Raw genomic sequence first — 26,696 nt, forward strand, 5'->3', positions numbered from 1 at the left:
ACCACACCACACGCGCGTGCAACCACAACACACGCGCGTGCAACCACACAAAACTGAAGGCCACAGTCGAGTCCCTGCAAAGGGACCTAGCCCGCTCCAGCCCCCAAGCAGCCAAGCTTCTGGATGGGATCTTCGTGATCCTAAGCTCAGTCATATAAATCACCAAAAATGGCTGTGCTTAAAATCTTGCAGTGGAATTGCAGGGCGATCAACACCACCCAGGACCTCCTGGTGCAGCACCTGGCGGAGAACTCCTACCAGGTACTAGCACTACAATCTCTCCACACCTCACCCTACAAATTAGCAACCCTGCCAGGGTTTCATTACCCTCCTTTCTCCGTGACCGACGACTCCGGCAAGGTGCGCATCGCCACATATGTCTCCCAAGGACTGGCTGCCCGCCCTGGGTTGCTTCCGGGCCCCCCTTGGAAGAGGGCTATGGAGGGTAACCTCCGTCACCGTACAAGCCGGCCGGTCGGTGCATATTCTTAACTACTACAACCCAGCTATTTCGCGCCACTTCGAATGGCTAGGAGCCCTCCCTGATGACTGGGTTGTGGTGGGCGACTTTAATCGGCGGGACGCCTTCTGGGAAGACGGATACCCCCACTCTTCCCCGGAAATAAACTCCCAATTAGACGCAGCCGACATTGTCCTCCTCAATGATAGAGGACACACTAGGCTGCCTGACTCTCCGAATTATAGCACCTCTGCCATAAGCCACTCCTTCGTGTCCCCCAACATCGCGGGAATCACTGAATGGGCGGTCCTGGACGACCCTTTGTCCTCCAACCACCTCCAATCACGATCACTGTATCCCTCACCCCCACAATCTCCCCTCCACCTTCCCATGAAAAATTCAACCTGGGAAAAGCGAATTGGGCTGCCTACTAACCCCGCCGAGTCGAGGCCCCCTCCAAACCCGACCTCACCCGCCCGGCAGAGGAATTAAACTCCCTCTTCACGGACACCAGGCAGGGAAGGCGCGGCTATCCCTAGTGGACGGACGACTGCAAGGAAGCTGTCGACCGGAATAAACTGGCCTATCAGCGGTACATATGGGAAGACTCTGAGGCTGCTTATACTGCGATGAAGCAGACAAAAGCTATGTGTAAGAAGACCATAACTAAGGCTAAATTAAACTACTGGAAGAACATCAAGCAGGACAAACTAGACCTCAAGGAAGCGTGGAAGAGGTTCAAGGTAATAAAGAACCAATACACCCCCCTCGACGGTGACCTTAGGGCACCCGACGGAAAGGTGCTGTGCACGGCCAAGGACAAGGCGGAAGGATTCCTGCATCATATTGCTAGCGCGAGCTCCTCAGCCAACCTTCCCGCTGAAAAGCGCAATTTCCGGGTGGCCCAAGACGACCAAGTGGACCTCCCCCCTAAGGGGAGGACACAAACCTCACACTCTTCGAGCTGAGGTGGGCCCTCAGGGCCACAAAAGCCATCAAGAAGGCCCTAGGGGCGGATCAAATCACGTACCCGATACTGCGGCACCTTCCCCCCACCCACCAACGAGCCCCTGTTGGCGCTCTACAACAAATGCTGGAGGGAAGGGGGTGGTGCCACTGGCATGGAAACATGCAATCGTGGTCCCCATCCCCAAGGCGGACAAGAGGAACCTAGTTGAGAACCACAGGCCCGTGGCCCTTACCTCCCACGTAGGAAAGATCTACGAGAGGATCGTCCTAAACCGCCTAAGCCACCTTCTGGAAGCAAACGGCAGCCTCCCGAAGCTTCAAGGAGGTTTTAGGAAGGGGAGAAGCGTCACCGATCACGTCGTGAAACTCTCCGAGCACATCCGGCGAGCCCAAAGTCAAAGCAAAATCCTTCACACGTGCTTCCTGGACATCTCCAAGGACTTCGATACCGTCTGGCACACCAAACTCCCCTGGAAATTGAAATCTATTGGGGTCCCTCCAGAAAATTTTGGCTTCGGGAAGTCATTCCTCTCTGACAGAACCATAGCAGTTCGGTGGAGAGAGACGTTTATCCCACAAGCCAAAATTGACATGGGAGTCCCCCAAGACTCCGTTATTCCCCCCCTACTCTTCACTTTGCTACTAGCGGGGGTGGGAGAGGAGGTGCGCAGCGACACAGTCGTCAGAGCCTACGCGGACGACATCGTCCTCTGAAGAAAGTCGGGGCATCGACGGTCACAAAAGAGTTCGGCGCATCACCGGGCGAAAGTGAGGACTTTCCAAGAGCAGGTGGACTGTTAAATGCTTCTAGCACTCCCCGGCAACAATACACATTATTTTTTATCTAGACACTCGAAATCTAAAAGCCAGTCCCTAAATCGGCTAGCTCCGCTTGGACTAAAAGCAAAATCACTCACTTTTTGGCAATCTTCCGAATTTTGAACGGAGCTTGCCGTGTATTTGTAAGACAGAAGGAAGTCTGGCACATTAAAGCTAACGACTACCACCAAACTTTCCTTATCCATCAAATGTAGTTAACTTTCAACCTACATTCTGGTGGCCAGCGGAGGGATACGAATCTACACTACATTCTACAGTGGTGGACATTAAAGCAGCAGTGCAACACTAATTCCTTCGAAGCACCGACGCTCTTCGTTGTATCATTCACCATCAACACCACTCCGAAGCAAACAATTCAACGACAGCGGCTTCGATCTTCGCTGAAGCATCTTACATACGAGGCAATCCCTCGTAGCAGCACCGTCCACCATCCAACTACGAAGCGAAGCCCTACTTCTACGCTGATCCCTCTTAGCTGCATCGTCCACCATCCAACTACGAAGCCAAGCCCTACTTCTACGCTGTGCATCCTACAGCATCTACGACGAGGAAGTACCAACGAGGAAATATCCCTCCGAGTTATTTCTCCAACACCCACGACGCCCACCGCCTCCACCACGTCAACACAAAGACGTTGGACCACCACCCCCTTTTCTCCAACATCCCTCGTAGCTGCACCGTCCACCTTCCAACTACAAAGCGAAGCCCTACTTCTACGCTGATCCCTTTTAGCTGTATTGTCCACCATCCAACTACGAAGCGAAGCCCTACTTCTACGCTGTGCATCCTACAGCATCTACGACGAGGAAGTACCAACGAGGAAATATCCCTCCGAGTTATTTCTCCAACACCCACGACGCCCACCGCCTCCACCACGTCAACACAAAGACGTTGGACCACCACCCCCTTTTCTCCAACATCGCGTCACGCTCCGCACGATCATCTCTACGCGCCAACGATCATCGCGGCATCTACGAGCCAACGCTCCCCCACTCCCCGCATCTTGCTGCGCAAGATCTCACCCTTATTTTTTTATATTCCTATATATCTTGATTACATATTTTCTAACCCACTTCCCACAACAATTTACTAATTGCTCCCCCTGTTTCCAGCAGTGCATCCTCTCGCCCCACTGCTGCACCGTCACCGTCTTACTCCGACATCACCTCGGGTAAGTAGAATTTTTTCCGTTCTCAGTGCCACCTAGGAGCAACACGGTCTCCACACATTTTATTCAATACATGAACGTGCCCAAAGCCCTCTGACTCGACAAACCGACCCTATACACGAAACCAAGATACGTTTCCACCATGTCCCTCCTACTTCCTACTCTACAGAAAATTCACCTACTTAAAACACCATGACAACACAAATTCTTATCATAGTCATCAAAGATAACATTACCACTCTCCAACGGCAGGAACATCCCTGTACACAATTTCCTCACTGAGGTTCTCTAAGAAATACTACGTAGGAATGTCAGATGACAAAAGATATCCATCTTAACATCCAAAATAGGCAAGCATGACACATTAGCTGGTGACGTTAGTCTGATTTATTTGAGAAAACACGTTCATTTGATAAATTTGTAGAACAATTTAAAAAGTCATTTGTTGCTTTTGAGCCTCTTGGAGCACTTTCCCCCCTATATTCTTTGGCAAATTTTTACAATCATGGTCCACACGCCACGAAAGAAAAGGCAGTCAAAATAGCTTCAGTATTAAGAACGAACTCGGAAAACCTCAAACTCGGACTGGGTCTCTGTCAATACAATCTTATTGGAAAACGTAGTCTCCCTCATTGCATAACTTCGCCTTCTCTCACAATTACACCCATACACACTCCAGAAAGCCAGCACTATTACATTCAAACCAGGTATCATATTAGGCGAATTCTCCAGGAAATTCTCTGACACGGACCAAGTTATCACTCGGATACAAAACTAGTCAGTACCCATAGTACCCACACACACGACAGCACAGGCCACACAGTCCCCCTCACATAACACGAGATCAAGACATACATCATGCACGCGAGATCGCTCACAACGCTCTCCTTCAAGAGCACGAATGTTTTGTACATACTGCACAAACCAGAACACCTCGTTAACACGTGTTATCACAGATACCCGTCACAACCAAACCGATACTGCGAGCATCATTGTACATGTTTCCGCACAAGGGATCGTTGCTGTGTGCTGCTAGTATGGAGGCAACACAGACCAGAACCCCCAGATCTCTCTCCTGCTAGACATTTACATAATACATCTCCTGCTAGACATTCACGTACCACATCTCCTGCAAGGCATTCATATTACATCTCCCTTGTGACTACAGAATACAAAGACTCGGTGCACACCCAGGACAATTTCTTCATACTAAGATATTCAATCTGCAACTCTACCTATATACACCCTGGATATCCCAGACATGTCTTCAGATTCCTAAATTTTCAATGCTAAGTCTAGTAACACCAAAATGAAAATATTTATCGACACGAGTTCCCCAGTTAACATCATGCCACTCCACAGTTTCCATAAATTCCGCACTGAAACAAAAATGGTCTCCATTTTGAAATCCCTCGACGTCAAGTTTAGCAATGTAGATGGTATACCCTTCCCAATAATTGGTATAATTTCTCTAGACATTAGCTTCAAAGATAAGTACCCAGCCATTCCAGTTACTACCTACGTAGCTGATGTTTACTTTCCTGCTGATATCTTCATGTTAACATTGATGAAGCGACATATCATTTACTCTGCTCAGCATGGCATCATTTATGGTAATCATTTCCTCCCTGCATTGCCACCAGCAAATTCCCACAAAGTCAACCATATTAATTTGGCCGAGCAGGCAAAAAAATGTGTAACGCCAATTGATTCTAGCACAACTGCTCAAATTCACTCTGTTTCATCACACGAAAATGTACCAGCTGTTAACTCAAGCGACACTGATACCGAGAGACACACACACACACACACACACACACACACACACACACACACACACACACACACACACACACACACACACACACACACACACACACACTCCAACGACTAACTCCTTTTCACGACCAGCCGTAGACATGCGTTCCAAACAAAATAGATGCACCAACTCCTCACGCATGTCCAAATCGCCTAAACCCAGGACAAAACGCCCTGTAAATACCATCGATATTTACATTGCTTACATCCTTAACCACACCCCCGCTTCGAAGCCCTCCCCTAAATTCTCTGGGCCCTATGGTATTATTAGACCCGAGTCAATGAACAAAGTTAAAGCACTCAGTTTGCACGATCTTACGGAGACTCTTGCATAAAGATCATATCAAAAGAGACTGTTCCTTAACAGAATAACACTATCCCTGCAATAGAGGACCATCAACAATTCTCAATCAAAACCTCCAGTTCCCCTTCCCCGTTATAATCTTCGAAATCGAACAATTTCATAACATGTACATTCTTGCCTATGTTAATGGAAACAATAACTACTTTCCCCATGTTTATACCATTAAGCCTATTTCCTTTATTCATGAATGTTTTCCCGTTCCCACCATTATTACACTGCAACAGACCTTGCTTGTTTTGTTTTTTCTTTTCTTTTCTATCTTCATAGCACCAATATCACTTGGGTCAGTGATAGATAGCGGACCGAGCCATGTTATCTCTCCCTTCGATGGTATCACCTTCGATATTCAGCGTAGTTACCATCTTCCTTCGATGCCTAGCGTGCACACGCGTGCACGCACACATAAGCTACAACTTTGTACTACGACGTCGTCACCGATCTCCAAAGGAACGGTTAATTGTTCAAGTGAACCCAGCTCACCAACGTTCCCGGGAAACACCCTTAGCAAAGAACAGACTCCGTGCATCTCAGGTCAAACCCTCTATTGTGAATAAAGAGCTCACCGCATCTCGGGTCTAGCCACCTGCACGGACCAAAGGATCTCCCGGCTCCTCTCGCCGCGTCGGACCAAATCTTCCAAATATCCTTATAGCTAATATGGCAACATCCTACTATTACTATGTTTGGCAACCTTTGTAAATAATGTACATTGAAAGGTTTCTGGCAACCCTCCGAAGTTTGAATGGAGCTTACCGTGTATTTGTAAGGCAGAACGAAGTCTGGCACATTAAAGCCAACATCTACCACCAGACTTTCCTTATCCATCAAATGTAGAGATAACATTCAACTTACACACACACGTTCGCGTACACACCCACACACACGTTCGCGTACACACACACGTTCGCGTACACACGACACACGTTCGCGTACACACGACACACGTTCGCGTACACACGACACACGTTCGCGTACACACGACACACGTTCGCGTACACACGACACACGTTCGCGTACACACGACACACGTTCGCGTACACACGACACACGTTCGCGTACACACGACACACGACACACGACACACGACACACGACACACACACACACACACACACACACACACACACACACACACACACACACACACGCGACACGTTGCCCTTGCCAGCGCGTCAGTCATTATCAACCGTTAGTCATCTATACCTTGAAGATTGACCCAGCTACTCCCATAAATATTAATAAAACGAATAAATGAATAAATGAATAAATGAATAAATGAATGAATGATTAGGATTAATAAATGAACAAAGAATGAATACTAAAACAAATGATTAGATAGAATATACATTGAAATAAAAAAATAACATTAACCCTGCTAAACCCATAAATGAATTTAGAAATAATTAGTGAATGAATAAATCAATGGATGATTAGAAGTAATGAATTAAGTAGATTAATTAATAAACAAAAGGGTATATAAAAATGCATAAACAAGTAAATAAACAAATTAAGAAAATGCATAGCCGACCTTAGAGATTAAAAACAAGTGGGAAATATAATCTGCATAAACTGGTCAACACAGAAAATGCATATCACGTCACTAGTTGCCTACCATTATTCTAAATTGAGCCTTTCACACTACGTCACTGCGGTTGCCCGGTTGCGCAACAGGCTATGGCTGTTGCCCGCTCAGGTAACATCTCATGCATAAGCATTGTTCTTTTTTCGAGATCGTCTCTTTTTCTTGACCAGCAAAGCCGACAGAAGCACCTCCTCCATTGATGCCATTCTTTCGACTAACGAGATGATAAAGGATTCCACAAATCGGTGACGGTCACTGGTTGCTTGCAGTTGTCCAAGACTTTCACACTAGGCAACTAGTGACCGCCACTAGTGACGGTCACTAATTGCCTAGTGTGAAAGGGACCTTAATTTTACTCCCCCGAAAGGGCGAGGGGAATTAATGATTTTTTTTTTTTTTTTTTTTTTTTAACTTAACACTGCTCGATAAGACGCCAGTTTAATTCAACTTAGACCACTTAGATTAAAGACAATATGAAGTAAATGAATTAAACAAGATAAAATATAAAGAAATCAAACTAGAATAAGACTAAATAAAATAGAAACAAAAAGTAGATAGGTTAAGTCCAGAAAAATATTAAGAAATAGGAAAAACAATTGGATATGAATTATAAAATAAAAACACGATAATTCAACAGGAATAAAATAGTGTAAAAACATAGTAAATTATAGAGAATGAAATAAGAAAATATGAAAGAAAAATTAGATAAATGATCATAAAATAAAAAGCATGAATATTAAACAAGAATAAAACTAAGTAGAATAGAAAAAAGTGTATAGGATAAACGAAAAACTTAAAAAGTAGACAATTATGAAAAAAAAAAAAGAATTAAACAAAAATAAAAAAGTAAAAATAAGAGTAAAGTATACAAGATTGATTATGTTTTATGCATAAAAGTAGAATAAATATCGTGTGGAACGAAGATTATATATATATACGATATACGAGTGTGTATATATATATATATATATATATATATATATATATATATATATATATATATATATATATATATATATATATATATATATATATATATATATATATATATATCGGTTGTGCCGACACTGCTTGTCAGCAGAGATACCACGTGGGCAGAAAACTAATTTGCCTCACGATAAATCAAGATTAATGCGTTATCATTCACATGGCAGCATGATCATCAATAAAGTCTCCGTGGGCCTAAGAGTTATTATAGGTTAACTTAGTACTAGATATTAGACAATATATATTAAATCGTTTAAGATCTTATTCTTACAAATCTCTCAGAAACGAATTTTATTTAAAATCATACAGGGTATCCATAAAGTCAGTTTGCAGTTTAGAATGATTGTAACTATGGGAGTATACATTTGATTTTATATTTTGTATTATTTGTTTGTTTGTTGATTATTTGTCTGTTTATTATTTGCTCGATTTTAATTCATTAGTTCTGTCAATTTATTACTATTTACTATTTACCTGTTTGTTTATTATCTAAATATACCTATGCATTTATTTACTTTATTATTATTCATATTATAAATTGTATTTCTTTTTATTTATCATTATTATAGTTTTTTCGCATTCGACCTAGTTGTGGACCAAAAGGTCTCCTGTCGGCATGCTCCGCTTTTGTAATCTTTTGTAATCTTTCGTAATACCGCCACATCAACAACAAGTTTTGCTTACAAATATATGCATGTCGGTGATCAGTCATCATTGACGCCTTATCTTGTGCTCAGCCGGGCCTTCCTCGTGACGTAGGAACATGTAAACACCACCTCTCCCCCCTTCCCCTCCCCCATCACTTCCCCCCTTCTTTCACTACCCTCCCCTCCCCTCCCCTCCACCACCCTCCCATCCCCTCCACCACCCTCCCATCCCCTCCACCACCCTCCTCTTACCCCCTCTCCCCTCCCTTTCATCTCGTCCCTTCCCTTCCCGTCCCTCCCCTTCCCTTTCCTTCTCTCCCCCTGTCCCCTCCCCCTCCCTTCCGCCTGTACCCTATCAGTTCCTTGTTACTCCCTCCCCGCCTCTCTCCTCCCTCTCCTTCCTGGTTTAAAGGATCTGCGGGACACGCGCTGGCTCCTCCAGCTTTAATCATCTATGATATCCTACAAAAGGATGAGGAAAGGGAGGAGGTGAGGAGAGAGGAAGTGAGTAGAGGAGAGGAGGGGAGGAGAGAGGAAGTGAGTAGAGGAGAGGAAGTGAGTAGAGGAGAGGAGGGGAGGAGAGAGGAAGAAGGGAGAAGGAAGGAGGATGGAGAGGGAGTAAGGAAGGAGGATGGAGAGGGAGTAAGGAAGGAGGATGGAGAGGGAGTAAGGAAGGAGGGAGAGGGAGTAAGGAAGGAGGATGGAGAGGGAGTAAGGAAGGAGGATGGAGAGGGAGTAAGGAAGGAGGGAGAGGGAGTAAGGAAGGAGGGAGAGGGAGTAAGGAAGGAGTGAGAGGGAGTAAGGAAGGAGGGAGAGGGAGTAAGGAAGGAGGGAGAGGGAGTAAGGAAGGAGGGAGAAAGGGAGGGAGAGTGAGAGGGAGTAAGGAAGGAAGGAGGGAGAGTGAGAGGTAATAAGGAGGGAGAGTGAGGGAATAAGGAAGGAGGGGGGAGGAGTGAGGAAGGGAGGGAGGGAGGGAGGGAGGGAGAGGGAGGGAGGGAGAGGAGGGAGGGAGAGGGAGGGAGGGAGAGGGAGGGAGGGAGAGGGAGGGAGGGAGAGGGAGGGAGGGAGGAAGGAAGGAAGTGAGGAAGGGAGTGAGGAAGGAAGGAAGGGAGTGAGGAAGGAAGGAAGGGAGTGAGGAAGGAAGGAAGGGAGTGAGGAAGGAAGGAAGGGAGTGAGGAAGGAAGGAAGGGAGTGAGGAAGGAAGGAAGGGAGTGAGGAAGGAAGGAAGGGAGTGAGGAAGGAGGGGAGGGAGTGAGGAAGGAAGGAGAGGGAGGGAGTGAGGAAGGGGGGGAGGGAGTGAGGAAGGAAGGAGGGAGGAAGGAAGGAGGGAGGAAGGAAGGAGGGAGGGAGAAAGGGAGGAGGGTGGAAGGAAGGAGGGAGGAGGGAGGAAGGAAGGAGGGAGGAAGGAAGGAGGGAGAAGGAGGGAGAGGTAGGAAGGAGGGAGGAAAGAGGGAGTGGGAGGAAGGAGGGAGGAAGGAGGGAGAGGGAGGAAGGAGGGAGAGGGAGGAAGGAGGGAGGAAGGAGCCAGGAAGGAGGGAGGTAGGCAGGAAGGAGGGAGAGAGGCAGGAAGGAAGGAGGGAGGGAGGAAGGAAGGAGGGAGGGAGGGAGGAAGGAAGGAGGGAGGGAGGTAGGAAGGAGAGAGGGAGGGAGGCAGGAAGGAAGGAGGGAGGCAGGAAGGAGGGAGAGGGAGGGAGGGAGGGAGGAGGGAGAGGGAGGGATGGAGGGAGGAGGGAGAGGGTGGGGGGGCGGGAGGAGGGAGAGGGAGGGAGGGGGAAGGAGGGAGAGAGAGGGAGGGAGGAAGGAGGGAGAGGGAGGGAGGAGAGGAAGGGAGGGAGAGGGAGGGAGGGAGGTAGGAAGGAAGGGAGGGAGAGGGAGGGAGGTAGGAAGGAGGGAGAGGGAGGGAGGAAGGAAGGAGGGAGAGGGAGGGAGGAAGGAAGGAGGGAGAGGGAGGGAGGAAGGAAGGAGGGAGAGGGAGGGAGGAAGGAAGGAGGGAGAGGGAGGGAGGAAGGAAGGAGGGAGAGGGAGGGAGAGGGAGGGAGGGAGGAGGGAGGGAGAGGGAGGGAGGAAGGAGGGAGGGAGGGAGGGGTAGGGAGGAAGGAGGAAGGAGGAAGGAGGGAGGGAGGAAGGAGGGAGGGAGGGAGGGAGGGAGGTAAAGGGTCACAAGGGGAGGGGAGTGAGAAAAGGGGAGAGGGGGAGTGAGGAGACGGGGAGTGAGAGGGTAGTGGGAGGGGGTAGTGGGAGGGGGTAGTGGGAGGGGGGAGTTGGAGTAAAAGGGGGGGAGGGGGAGTAAAAGGGGAGGAAGGAGGAAGGATGAAGAGAGGAAAGGAAAGGAAGGGAAGGGATGGTTTAGAGTTGGTCATCAGTGCGTATCATCCAACAGGGTAGTCTGTACCCCCCCCCACAAACACCCCTCACAAACACCCCCCCACAAACACCCACACACACACACACGCATTACAACCAGGAAGATAAATGGACTTTTATCAACAAATGTGTGTCAGGTCCAGCGACGAAAATATAATTATTCTCTGTGACGCTGTTTTCCAACTGTGAAACGCATATGCCCCTCTCCCCCTCCCCCTCTCCCCCGGGGTAGGGGGAGGGAGAGGGGTAAGGGGAGGGGGAGGGAGAGGGGTAAGGGGAGGGGGAGGGGGAGGGGGTCGGGAAACGACTCTTAGGTGTGACGTCTTAACAGCTCTGGTCTCGTTGACATTTCATGTATAATTTGAAGTTTTGCGTTTAGATTTATTTATTAGATGTTTCTGAACATTTTTAGATTTTTCTTTATTTATTGAACGTTTTCGACTTTTCTTAAAGGTTGAATTATTTATCAAAAGTTTGAATATTTTTATGTACTTATCAAATGTTTGATTATTTTATAGGCAATTTGAAGTTATGTTTTGATCTATTTGTTAAATATTTCTGACGACTTTTATGATTTAATCTATTTATTGAATGTCTCCGATTATGCTTATGTTTTTATTTATTCAAACTTTCCTATTTCTAAATTTTTATTTATGAAATTTACTTTTTATGCTTTGAGTTGATCTATTAGATGTTTCCAAGATGCGTTATTATCTTTATGATTTTTTTCAGTCAAAATTCGGTGGAGGGGCTGGGAGGGAGGGTGAAGGAAGAAAATATCACTAAAAGTCTATCAATTTCAATTTGAGTATTTCCTTTATCAAATGCTCCTCAACAGTTGGGCTACATTTTTTTTTCCAAATTTCAGGTGTTTAGTTTTTTTATAGTCCTATCACTGATCCTATCGCATCACTAGGATTCCACCTTCAAATTCACCTCCACCTCATCCTCAACATCCTCCCCCACATGCACCTCCAGATCCACCTCCACCCCACCTACACCCCCACTCCACCTCCACCCAAACCCCCACCCCCATCCCCACATCCACATCCACATCCACCTCCAGCGCGATAGTGTCCTTAAGGATAGATGCGCTGGTTACCCTCGACGAAAGAAACCTGTAGCGGTAACCAGAATAAATTATAACAAATTCGAACACTCTCCGAGCAAATTACTCTCAATGGGCTTAATGCCCAGTCTGGTGGAGGACGTCACTCGCACCGATCGGCTTAAAACCCAGCCTCTTACGGGCATCGTCGTTAGTTAAAGCTTCTCTCTATATTCGACGATATTTGTCGTCGTGGATGTGAAGGTGGATGTGAAGGTGGAATATGGGTGTGCAGGTGGAAGAGGAGGCAGGAGGGGCAGGCAGGAGGTGGAGGCAGGAGGGGCAGGCAGGAGGTGGAGGCAGGAGGGAAAGAAGGAAGGAAGGTGAAGGAGGGACTAAAAAAAATAAACATCTTAAAACTGAAAAAAATAATCCAACTGTTGAGGAACATTTGGTATAAAAAGGTAAAGACAATATTCAAATTGAAATAAATAGACCTTAGTGACATTTTTCTTCCTTGAGCCCCTGCCGCTTTACCCTACCTTCTCACTAATTTCTTGTGTACCCAGTCAATACCCACATTCCTTGAATTTACATAAAACCAGAAAGACTGAAGGGACATGTGATTATCGGACGTGTATGCTTATGAGATCCGAAGTCGGATTATGTAAATACTCGACCGAAGGTCACACTCCGCGTTCCCTCCCATACACTCCTTCTTCGGTAGCGTCCGTATTTATTAAGATTAGATATTCTTGTGTCACGTGTTACTGGACATAAGAGTTACGGAGAATACCAATGTCATGATCTATGGGTGCAGCAGCAACCTAGATATCCCGTTATCTCCTTATCTATTTACATATTTTTCGAATTATCTTAGTTTTTATCTATTTTGCTTTTATTTGTTTTTGCTTATGCGTTGATATATATTTTCTTATTTATCAATGACATGATCTATGTCATGCCTGCAACCCATTTCTATTTCAAAAGATTACAAAGGCGGAGCATGCCGACAGGAGACTTTTTTTTTTTTTTTTTTGCTTATTAGTTTATCTATATATCTTGCTTATCAATGATATGATCAATGGCATGCCAACACACTTCCCCCATTTCTCTCCTAATCTATTTGCATAATTATCAGCTTATCTTTCTTTTTAGCTATTGTTTTTGGTTATTCGTTGATGTAGTGTATATCTTTTGTTTATCTACATTGTCCCCGCATACCTCTTCTCCCTTTCTCCCCACCTTCTATTTTTCCTTATCTATGTACATATTTGTTTACCGACTTCTGTTTCTTTGTTGTTGTTGTTTTTTTTATTGATCTATACTCCATTTACCTATATTTAGTGTTCCGTCTAATTACCAATTATGTTAGAAATTCACGCCAGTGTCGCGAATATTTTTGTATGCATTTGTTTGTTTGTTTCTTTAATCCGTCTATCTACATGCTACTCAACTACGGCTTACTATTAAGACTTCTGAGGGTCATTAGAACAACAGTTCATAAGCGCCCTGGAACTAAAAGGTGAACTTCTATAGAGAAGCTGATCAAAATTATCTGAGGTCACTCAATAGCACTCCATAAATAATAATTGTTGCTTCGAGTTTCACTGCATACCAGGTTTGAGAACTTTCATAGAGAGGCTGACCAAAATTATCTCAAGAGGTCGCTCAATAGCAGTCCATGATAATTGTTGCTACAAGTTTCACGGACTGCATAACTCCAGCCCCATAGTGTCTGTCCACCGTCCTCGGGCCTTCGAATCGATTTTTCTGGGGAAGAAGTTTTGGACTTGCTTTTGTTGTATTGATATGGGACCGATTCTACGTCACCGATTCAAAGTAGTAGAAGGGAAGTTGTCACCCGCTATCAGCTCTCTGCGTGTCAAATATTGGAGGAAATACACTTTTAACCAACATATCCTTAGGTTGGTCCGCAGACCAAGCGTCAACCCCTCAGGGCTGCACCTCTAGATGGAAGTGAAGGGGCTTTCAAAATGGGCAGGCAGGGAAAGGATTGTTGTTCGTTAAAGAAGAAAATAGGCAAGAACTGGTTTACCAACAGAGTAGTTAACGAGTGGAATAGACTTGTTAACAACGTAGTTAAGGGTGAAACAATTAGTTGTTTTAAGAGAAGATTAGATAACTTTATGGATAGGGATGAAAAGTGGCAAGGGATATGGAACAGCCTAGTGTAGGCCTTATGGTCTCTTGCAGTCTCTTATATTCTTATGTTTTTATGTTGAAGCGCCACCTCCATCAAGTACCCGTCACTGGCCTGAAAGGGTCTTGCCCAAGAACTAAAAACTTCAAGAACCCTTCCTCCTCCGGTTTTAATGATGATCCTGTTTAACGTCACGACCCCCCCCCCCGTCACATGGAGGTTAGTACGGTGCCCCTTACAGAGGACTTTGTAGCATGAAATTTAATGAGCCATGCCCTTGGTCCAACTCCCTGGTGGGAGGGTTCTCACTGCCGTCACTTCGACCTTCGCCGCAAGTAGCGACGCTCTAACGTCTTCGGTCTTACCTTTTGGAAAAAGTTGTCGGCCGTCATGATCTTGCCGTCGGGGTCGGTGGGAAGCTTCAGGAGTTCCATGTCACAAGGGTCGGCGGGGGTGTAGCCTAAAGAAGAGAGGAAGAGCAAATCAATGACGAGGAACACCTGAAGAAAGGTTACCCCCCCCCCCCAGAACCTCAAGAATCGTTCACCCTAGGATAGCCTACCTGAAGAACTGTCACCCTATTCAACAAAAGAGACAACTCTTGCTCAAAGTGACATTGCATCAATAGGAACTGTCATTGCATTACATATACGCGCGCACGCACGCGAGTTTTGTTTAGCCTTAATGGTCCACTACAGGACCGGCCTATCTCCTGATGGACGATGTAGCCTCTGTACCCCACAAAAGTGGCTTTATCCGGCTTGGTAAGGTTGTACGTATGTATGGTGAGAAGTGCTGCTGCATGGGAAGTTTTTGCTAGGTTGGAATGGCTGTGGTTGTGAGTAGAGTTTGAAATAGGTGAAGTTATGTATGTATTATACTGTATATATATGTTGATGAAGGTGGAAAAAGAAGTCACGGGTCTAGTTCCGAGTTACTGAGTTCATCAACTTGTCATAATGTACCAACATTTGTATATATATATACATATATATATATATATATATATATATATATATATAATTACACACACACACACGCACACGCACACGCACACACACACGTACGTGTGCTCTCGCGCGCGTCTCACCATGGTCTTGGATCACGTGTTGAACTCGTGATCGACAACTATTTCCCTCCCGAAGAGAGCTCTGAGCTCATATATGATCGATCTATGGGTAATGATGTGACCTTACACGCACACATACCCCGCACTCTCCGCCCACGAGAGTTGGAGTAACGACCCGCAGCCCAGCGATACTGAAATTATTTCAGTCCTGGGCCGGATTCGAACCCGGACCGCCGCGTGTCTGTGTGTGTGTGTGTCTGTGTGTGTGTGTGTCTGTGTGTGTGTGTGTCTGTGTGTGTGTGTGTCTGTGTGTGTCTGTGTGTGTGTGTGTGTGTGTGTGTGTCTGTGTGTGTGTGTGTGTGTCTGTGTGTGTGTGTGTCTGTGTGTGTGTGTCTGTGTGTGTGTGTCTGTGTCTGTGTGTGTCTGTGTGTGTCTGTGTCTGTGTGTCTGTGTGTCTGTGTGTGTGTGTGTCTGTGTGTGTGGCTGTGTGTTTCTGTGTGTGTGTGTCTGTGTGTGTGTGTGTGTGTGTGTGTGTGTGTGTGTGTGTGTGTGTGTGTGTGTGTGTGTGTGTGTGTGTGTGTGTGTGTGTGTGTGTGTGTCTGTCCAAACTTGAAAAAATACGAAAATGGTTCAACGGACCTCTTTTAAAACTTACATACCAAATCTATAAACTGATCAGTCAAAAAAATAAGTCACCAAGAACAGTCTAAATTTAATAAATACTGCACAAAATGTTTATTTGTTTAGTTTTGAAATAGAATAATATACGATTAAAATCACGTAACAATAGGTAGTCGATAACATTTGATTCAAATTAGCTATAACAGTTTCACGATTATGTCGATTCTAACTTGTCATTCAAACACGTTGGCAGATGCACGACGTTTCTCAAGTTTCTCAATATTTACTGGGTAAAAATCCAGAAATACACAAACGCGAATATTAAACTTGAAACCTATATTGTCCATTAGCTCCTGACCTAACCTAATCTAGCCTAGCCTAACCATTCCATAGGTAAAATCTTTCAAATGGAAAATTTTGAAAATTTTTGTTTGAGTGTTAGTAGAACAGAACGGTTGATATACTTCCCATGATAGTACTTCCCATGAGCGAATTGGCAAATGTACCAGGACGGCACACCAAAACTCAACTGCTTGTTTCTTTTTTTTTTTTTTTTTTTTTTTTTCTTTTTTTTTTTTCGTCCCAGCGGCCCTTGCCGATTTTGGGACTGTCTTTTAATTTACCATGTAATGTGTGTTTGCCATGTAATATGTGTAATGTGTGTTTATCATGTGTTGTCTTTTATTTTTATTTATATTTTTTATCATTCTTGTCTTTTTTTTATATTGTCATTATTATTTTATGCGCACATATATATGTATATACCTGCACATCTATATATACATACCTACACACACACATATATACATACTATGTATGTACATGCACTGTATATATGTAAGTGGAGGATTGGCGGGTAGGGTGGAGGGGTTTTAGGGTTTGGGGATTTATCAATTTTACAGTAGAGATACTACTGGGGAAGAGCAGATGAGGTGGGCCGTGAAGACCAGCTGTCTTCGTCCGGCGTCTGTGAGGCTGTTTTCCAGCAGGCGTTCAAGGGCTGTGGCAGGGTTCAGAGTCTAGTGCGGTCAAGGCTCCTCTTTGGGGCGGCAGTGCTGCATGACCTGTCAAGGGATGCAGTGCACAAGATGACCCAAATTGAGTGTCAAGCACTCCGAGTGGGACTCGGTCTCCCGAGGTCGGTCCCTCACGAGCAGGTGTACAGTGAAGCTGGGATCCTGCCACTATGGCGCCGTATCAAAAGGGACGCCTGCCGATACCTCTTCAGTGCAGCCAGAGTACCGAACTCGACTGACGAGGAACTTTCCGAGGGATGGGTCGCGGCCCCACCGACGGAACCCGTATGCGGTCTTCCTATCTCCGTCAAGGATATCTGCCTCCAAGCTGGACTACAACCTAGTGATCGCCGCTTAGTGGCCCAAAATCAGCAAGACCCCTCTCCTCCCTGGACCTATTCACCACCTGAAGTAAGGACCGAAATCTATGGACTAGGCCGCCAGGCAAACCACCATCTGTTGCTCGAAAGCACCAAGAAATTCCTAGCAGAACATTATGCTGGGGATTTTCTAGTATATACGGATGGCTCTGTACTTGAAGACGGTCGCACAGGAGCTGGCTTCTATCTACAGTCCACTTGTTTCTTTTTGGTTTGGGGGTATTTCAGGACCCCAAGGAATTATGGACCCAGCTCAAACACGTTGGCAGATGCACGACGTTTCTCAAGTTTCTCAATATTTACTGGGTAAAAATCCAGAAATACACAAACGCGAATATTAAACTTGAAACCTATATTGTCCATTAGCTCCTGACCTAACCTAATCTAGCCTAGCCTAACCATTCCATAGGTAAAATCTTTCAAATGGAAAATTTTGAAAATTTTTGTTTGAGTGTTAGTAGAACAGAACGGTTGATATACTTCCCATGATAGTACTTCCCATGAGCGAATTGGCAAATGTACCAGGACGGCACACCAAAACTCAACTGCTTGTTTCTTTTTGGTTTGGGGGTATTTCAGGACCCCAAGGAATTATGGACCCAGATGAAGAACACTGGAGTAGTTTATCATAGATATTCTAATCTGAGGACCACAGGAAATTTCCCCCAGGGTACTTGATGGATGTAATAAAATCCAGCTCGACAGTCTTTGATTGTGTTGCCTCTGCTTAATAAAGTCGTTATACTTTGAACCATTTAACAATATACATTGCATTAGTGTATAGTGCATTGATTTTAATACATCACCATTCTATATTTGGTTTCAAATGAATGGGGGTACGGGTTTTGTATCTCTGGGGACATTTTTAACGGTATACGAGTCTAACTCTGGGGATATATATATATATTCAACGGAGGAAAAGGTTTAGAACTTGGGTTATACCAGAACAGATCCTTATATTATCATATACATTTATATAATTAAATTGTATAATATAATCATTGTTATATTCATATAACATCCTTTATTATTATTTGCAAGTATTTTTGAGCTCCCCAAGCGACTAACACCGTCGTTCGGAAATGTCAATATATAAACATGATTGACGATCAAGAGAAGCGTTCAAGACTCAAAGAAAAACACGAAGGGAGCAAATGCAAACAAACAAAGCACACCCTGTACTAAGGGAAACATGCACAATCTGGTAACAGATCCACGTGCGGGGGAGTCGAGGAACGAAGCTAAACAGGGAATGACAAGTGTAAACACACTGAAGATCCTCTGGTCCAGTAACAGATACTTGGACAAGACAACCCCGCGTGCCTCATCCACAAGTCAAACAATGTTACAAAATATTCATCTACTCATTTGTAGCTGCTCATTTTTCTGTATTTCATGTTTACATAACATTGCATATTAATTTTTTTTTACTAGCTTATCTATTTATATATTTATTAAATTCTTTGACCCAAAAACGAATTCTCAGACAAATCCCTGTCGAGAGCACGCATTCAACTATTTTTTTCTATTTCAGCAATTTATTACTAATTCATTATGTTTACATAAATATGCGAATTCATTTAACTAGCTGCTGATTTAGTTGTACATCTACTGACTTGTCTTCGTTTTTTTTTCCCTTGTTTGTTTTGTCGTTTTCGTCTATAAGCGGGAAGGAAAAGATGACATGTGTGTGCAACTATCGTAATATTCATTTACCAATTTGTGCATCTTCATTTAGATTTACATAATACATTATATATATATATATATATATATATATATATATACACATATATACACATATATATATACACACATATATATATACACACATATATACACACATATATACATACATATACATATATATATACATATATACTTAAAATTAATCAACGTGGAATTAAGCTGTTGTTGTTGTTTTTGCATTTAGTCCCAGCAGAGTTAGCCGATTTAGGGACTGGCTTCCAGATTTCTAGTGACTTGATAAAAATACGTGTTGTCACCGGGGAGTGCCAGTAGCTTTTAACACTCGCGTGTGTGGGAGTATACATGGAGTTAAATCTACGCAGATGCGTGTGTGGGTGCGGGCGGGTGCTTATATCACTCCTCCAACTGGGGAAGAGTAGCAGAGTTTGGCCGCGAGGACAAGGAAGTCAGCATTGGGGCGAGTCGTCTGCCCTGAGACGGTCGAGAGCCGTGGTGTGGTCGCCGAGGGTTGCGCGTAGTGGCCGGAAGTGGGCTTCCATCACGGAACATGTGAGGAGGCAGTGCTGGAAGGAGACTTCCGCGCCACAGGTGCAGCGTGAGACAGTATATTGGGTGGGCCAGTGATTTACCCGTATCCTGCTAATTGTCGCTGCAATGTGCAGGGGGTAGGGAGGAGGAGGTGGGAGGGGTCGGTCCGAGGCAGGTCTTGAGGGGCCATCCTTGGGCATCAGCGGTAGAGCGGTATTCCTATTTCCAGAGGTCCCAGGCAGCAAGGTCAATCTTCCGGAAGATGTCATTTGCTGAGGGCTGGATTAAGATGACGTATTCGGGTGATGAAGCACCTAGCTTAGCAGCATTGTCTGCCGGTTTACTTCCGGTCCAGGAAGAGGGGCATAGGCGCTGCTAGTAAGGGCGTCTTTACCCAGGGAGGGTGGGGTCCTGGGGCGCTTAGAGCGCTGGAGGTCAGTTGCCACGTTGGGGTGGTCACTCTCCTCATCGCTGGATATGGAGAAGATGCTGCTTGGCCCTGCCGTGCTCGGTGGGGGGTATCTCATGTTGATTGATGAGAGCGTATCACTATTACACTGCGTGCGAGACACTGGTCACTCACTGTACAAGGACAAGATGTCAACTGCACCTAAGGTAACATGACCCCTGGGTGACACTAATTCATTCCCCAACTCCTCCCACGCCACACCTGTCACTCACATGCTAAATTCTCTATTTTCCCAAAATGTTTCATCTCGCCATCATTCATGTCCATTCCCCATTGTTTTTTATGTTTTTATTTCTACATCTTTTATCTGCACTTCTTTGCACTTTTCCCCCTTTCTTGTTCCTTAGTTATCGTTTTCCCTTATTTCGAAGAGATAACAAGGAAACATTATCTGTTGTGTTGTTTAGTGTGTGACGAAGATGACATCCGTCCACAGTAGATAATTCCGTGACCTCACGTCGCTGAACTGTCCACACGTGGCTTCCAGTGAGGTCGTCACTCTTTGACAGGCAATAATCCTTTTTCTTTTCTTTCTTTGAAGGGTGTAGGGTGTGGGGCATACGGTGTATGTGTGTGTGTGTGCGTGTGTGCGCGCGCGCGCGTGTGTGCGTTCGTGCGTGTGCGTGTGTGTGTGTGTGCGCGCGCGCGCGCGTGTGCGTGCGTGCGTGTGCGTGCGTGTGCATGCATGTGTGTGCATGCGTGTGTGTGCATGCGTGTGTGTGCATGCGTGTGTGTGCATGCGTGTGTGTGCATGCGTGTGTATTTACCTAGTTGTATTTACCTAGTTGTATTTTGCGGGAAGGGGAGCTATGCTCGTGTTGTCCCGCCATTGTATCTCTCAGTGTCTAGTTTGCTTTTAAACTCGTGAATGGTTTTTGCGCTTACTATTTCATTATCCAGTTTGTTCCAAGTGTCTAAAACTCTATGTGGAAAACTGTTTTTCTTCAGTTCTCTTCTATAGCTATGTTTTCTTAATTTCCTTCCATGTCCTCTTGTGTTTCTCTTGTCCCAGTTTAGCAATTCTTCTCTATCAAGTATCTCTGTGCCTTTCATGATTCTGTAGATGGTCAGTAGGTCTCCTCTCTTTCTTCTTTCCTCCAGTGTCGGTAGCTCCAGTTTAGCCAATCTCTCCTCGTATGATAGGTTTGCAAGTGCAGGTGCCATTTTTGTAGCTGCTCTTTGGATTCTTTCTATTTTCTTTGTTCTTTTTGGTACTGGGGGACCACAATGTCGCCGCATACTCTAGTCTAGGCCTTATCAATGTAACCAAATTTTTTTTTATCATGTCTTCGTCCAGGTAAGCAAAATCCACTTTTATTGATTTTAGCAAGTTGTAAGTCTCCCCGACAATTTTGTGTGTGCAATTTTGTGTGTGCATGCGTGTGTGCGTGCGTGTGTGTGATTCACCAGTCTTGATTCACGTATTGTACTCGTGATCGACAGCTATTACCCTTCCGGATGAGAGGAGACCTCAGAGCTCATATATGACCGACCTGTGAATAATGCTGTGACCTTCCACACACACAGCCAATTCCCCGCCTACAAGAGTTGGAGTAACGGCTCACAGCGCAGCAATACTGAAATTATTTTAGCCCTGGGCTGGATTCGAATTCGGACCGCTGGAATAGCGGTTGCGAACGCTACCATTGCGTCCTCAAATCGCGTGCGCGTGTGTGGGCGTTAGTGTGTGTGTTAAACCCCCAAAGTGCACAAGAACAACATTGTATAAGTGTTTGTAGACTCGTGGAGAGCGCGTGGTCTACAAGATAGTGTGAATAATATAAAAAGACAAGTTGGAAGATTCTTATGGACTGGATATACAAAAGCTTGCTAGCGCAATCATGACTACCGCGAACCAAGGGTATTTTTCATCATATATCACATTACATATACCTTCATTATTATTCATATAATCAATCATATCGTAATTACATTAGAATCACACATCACAATCACAATCGCGTATTCATAATCATAATCACACAATCACAATTACACTTACATAATCACTATCATAATCAGTCACAATTACAGTCATATAATCACAATCACACATTCAATCACAATTACACAATTATAATCTTATAATCACAATTTTGTAATCATAATTTTATAATTATAATCATAATCATAATATTGTAATCTTATTCATAATCTTATAATTTTATAATCAATCATAATATAATAAGATAATCATAACCCTATAACCTATAATCATCACATAATCGGGAAAACCATCAACTCTTCTAAGTGGCCAAAGGGCCAACTTTGTGGCTGTTGCCGGTTACACTGAGGCTGCGGATCTTAGGCAAAAGAGGTCAGAAACTATATATACGGACTGACCTCTTATAAGTCTAAAATAATAGCATTGATGAAAACACCTAATGTATTTCCATAGTAATTGTACAAACTAATGTACTTTGATAGTTCTGATGTATTTTTGGCCAGTATATATAGAAACAAACAAGTTCCTATCTCGCTCGTTAAAAAGAGGAGAGAGAAGAAAGGAAAAGAAGAGGAGAGAGAAGAAAAGAAAAGAAGAGAAAAGAAAAGAGAAAAGAGGCGAATGGAGACGGTAGGAAAATGAGAAAGTCAAAAAGAAAGCGAGTGAAAGTGAAGAGAAATGGAGAAAGAAAAGAGAGGAAGAGAGAAAGAAATAGGGAGAGAAAGAAATAGGGAGAGAAAGAAAGAGGGAGAGAAAGAGGGAGAGAGAAAGCAAAAGAAAAAGGGAGAAAAAGAGAAAAAGGAGGAAGAAAAAGAGAAAAAGGAGGAAGAAAAAGGAGGAAGAGAAAGAAATAGGGAAAGAGAAAGAGGGAGAGAGAAAGCAAAAGAAAAAGGGAGAAAAAGAGAAAAAGGAGGAAGAGAAAGAAATAGGGAAAGAGAAAGAGGAAGAGAAAGAGGGAGAGAGAAAGGAAAAGAAAAAGGGAGAAAAAGAAAAAAAAGAGGAAGAAAAAGGAGGAAGAGAAAGAAATAGGGAAAGAGAAAGAGGGAGAGAAAAAGAGGGATAACCCCCAACGAGGATAAGAAAGCAAGTGTTTATCAGTACTCTGGCCGTGCCCTTTACCATCTGTTGCACAACACACCCTACGCCTTTACCCCCAAACAAGAGTCAGTTGAGAGACAGAGAGACAGACAGAGACAGGGACAGACAGACAGACAGACAGAGACAGGGACAGAGAAACAGAGACAGAGACAGACAGACACAGAATGAGAGGCAGAATGAGAGACAATGAGAGACAATGCGAGAAGACAATAAGAGATAATAAGAGACAAGAGACAATAAGGGACAATAAGGGACAATAAGGGACAATAAGGGACAATAAGGGACAATAAGGGACAATAAGAGACAATAAGAGACAATAAGAGACAATAAGAGACAATGAGAATGACACACAGACAATCAGACAGACGGAGAGACAGACAAAAACAGAGACAGTGACACAGAGATACAGAAACAGACGGAAAGACAGACAGACAATGAGAGACAAAACGAGAGAATCAGACAAAATGAGAGACAAATGAGAGAAAATGAGAGAAAATGAGAGAATGAGAAAATGAGAGAATGAGAAAATGAGAGAATGAGACAAAATGAAAGACAAAATGAGAGAATGAGACAAAATGAAAGACAAAATGAAAGAACGAGAGACAGAATGAGATAGAATGACTAAGAGACAGAGACAGACACAGAGACACAGGGACAGAGACAGACAAAGAAAGACAGACAGAGACAGAGATAGAGAGACAGAGACAGAGAGATAGAGACAGAGATAGAGACAGAGAGACAGAGAGTCAGAGAGACAGACAGACAGACACAGACAGAGACAGACAGACAGAGAATGAGAGACAGACAGAGAATGAGAGACAGACACAGAGACACAGACAGACAGAGAGACAGAGACACAGACAGAGAGACACAGACAGAGACGGACAGACTGAGAGAGACAGATAGAGACAGACGGAGAGACAGACAGACAGAGAGGCAGACAGAGACACAGAGACAGACAGAGAGGCAGACAGAGAGAGACAGAGAGACAGACAGAGAGGCAGACAGAGAGAGACAGAGACAGACAGACAAAGACAGAGAGACAGACAGACAAAGACAGTGACAGAGACAGACAAAGACAAAGGCAGAGACAGAGACAGACAGACAGAGACAGACAAAGACAGACAGACAGACAGAGGGAGAGACAGACAGACAGAGGGATAGAGACAGAGGGATAGAGACAGAGACAGAGACAAAAACAGACACAGAGACAGACAGAATTAGAGAGACAAGACAATTAGAGACGGCAATGAGACGAAATGAGAGAGACAAATTGAGACAAAACGAGAAATTGAGAGGAAATGAGAGACAATGAGACAAATTGAGAAAACGAGAAATTGAGAAAATAGGAGAAAATGAGACAAAATAAGAGAATGAGAGACAAGAGATAGAATGACAGACACAATCAGAGACAGATACAGAGACAGACAGACACAGCAGACAGGCAGAGACAGACAGGCAGAGACAGAGAAAGAGACAAAGAGACACAAAAACAGACAGACACAGACAGACAGAGAGACAGAGATAGAGAGATAGACAGACACAGAGAGACAGAGGCAGAGAGACAGACAGAGACAGAGAGACAGAGAGACAGAGGCAGAGACAGAGAGACAGACAGAGACAGAGACACAGACAGACACAGAGACCGAGACAGAGAGACAGAGACCGAGACAGAGACACAGGCACAGAGACCGAGACAGAGACACAGAGACCGAGACAGAGACAGACAGACCGAGACAGACACAGAGACAGAGACACAGACACACAGACAGACAGGTACACACAGATACACAGACACAGACAGACACAGACAGACACAGACACACAGACACAGACACACAGACAGACACAGACAGACAGACACAGCCAGACAGACACAGCCAGACAGACACAGACAGACACAGCCAGACACAGACAGACAGGTACACAGACACAGACAGACAGACACAGACACACACACAGACAGACACACACAGACACAGACAGACAGTGAGTCACAGATACAGACAGACAGAGACACAGACACACAGAGACAGACAGAGACAGACACAGAGACCGAGACCGAGACCGAGAGACCGAGACAGAGAGACACAGAGACTGAGACAGAGAAAGACAGACCGAGCCAGAGAGACAGACCGAGACAGAGAGACAGACCGAGACAGAGACAGACAGACCGAGACAGAGACACAGACACAGACAGACAGACACAGACAGACACAGACAGACACAGACAGACAGACACAGACAGACAGACACAGACAGACACAGACAGACAGACAGACACATACAGACACAGACAGACAGACATACACAGACACAGACAGACACAGACAGACACAGACAGACACAGACACACACAGATAGACACAGACAGGTACACAGACAGGTACACAGAGATACAGACAGACACAGACACAGATACAGACACAGACACACAGACAGAGACAGACACAGACACACAGACACAGACACACAGACAGATAGACACAGATACATACACAGACACAGACACACATACAGACACACAGACAGGTACACAGATACACAGACAGATAGACAGACAGATACAGACACAGACACACATACAGACAGACACAGACACAGATACAGACACACAGACACAGAGACAGACAGACAGACATACAGACAGACAGACAGACAGACACAGACAGACACAGACAGACAGACACACACACAGACACATACACAGACAGACATACACAGACACACAGACATACAAACACACAGACAGACACACAGACACCGAGACAGAGACACAAAGACACAGACAGACAGAGACACAGACAGACACAGACAGACACACAGACAGAGACACAGACAGAGACACAGACAGACACACAGACAGACACACAGACAGAGACACACACAGACACACAGACAGACACACAGGCAGACACACAGACAGACACAGAGACAGACACAGAGACACAGAGATAGAGACACAGAGACAGAGACAGAGAGACAGAGACCGAGACACAGGCAGAGACGGAGAAACAGAGACAGAAACACACAGACACACAGAGACAGAGACACAGAGACAGAAACACAGAGACACAGAGACAGAGACACAGAGACAGAGACATAGAGACAGACAGAGATAGAGAGACAGACACCGAGACACAGGCAGACAGAAGCAGAGACGGAGAAACAGAGACAGAGACACACAGACAGAGACACAGAGACACAGAGACAGACAGAGATAGAGACCGAGACACAGGCAGAGGCAGAGACGGAGAAACAGAGAGAGACAGAGAGACAGAGACAGAGACACAGAGACAGAGACAGAGACACAGGCAGACAGAGGCAGAGACGGAGAAACAGAGACAGAGGAGACAGACAGACAAAAAGACAGAAGAGGGAGGAGTGAGAAAAGCTAAAGAGAGGTAGGAAGAAAAAATGAGAAAGAACAGAAAAAAATATTAAAGAAGA

The 26,696-nt window shown here is 44.8% G+C and overlaps 2 protein-coding genes across 6 annotated transcripts in view; one reads left to right on the forward strand and one right to left on the reverse strand.

Annotated features, from left to right (window-relative positions):
* Nucleotides 1-492, forward strand: part of LOC143028645 (uncharacterized) — a gene marked incomplete at its 5' end in the record, with an annotated part of 1,667 nt that extends 1,175 nt beyond the window's left edge. Inside the window, one exon of the mRNA XM_076191081.1 lies at nt 193-492. Coding sequence (XP_076047196.1) covers nt 193-492 — 300 coding nt within the window. The remainder of the gene's footprint in view (nt 1-192) is intronic.
* BicC (protein bicaudal C) overlaps nt 1-26,696 on the reverse strand; it is a 202,672-nt gene that overhangs the window by 120,197 nt on the left and 55,779 nt on the right. For all 5 annotated transcript variants that reach the window (XM_076189782.1, XM_076189780.1, XM_076189779.1 and 2 more), the window contains exon 2: nt 14,776-14,870. In XM_076189782.1, the coding sequence (XP_076045897.1) occupies nt 14,776-14,844 (69 nt within the window). In that variant the 5' untranslated portion in view covers nt 14,845-14,870. The remainder of the gene's footprint in view (nt 1-14,775; nt 14,871-26,696) is intronic.

The sequence above is a fragment of the Oratosquilla oratoria genome, chromosome 9 (assembly GCF_046742065.1).
Source record: "Oratosquilla oratoria isolate Oo_2021 chromosome 9, ASM4674206v1, whole genome shotgun sequence".
Taxonomy (NCBI): Eukaryota; Metazoa; Arthropoda; class Malacostraca; order Stomatopoda; family Squillidae; genus Oratosquilla; species Oratosquilla oratoria.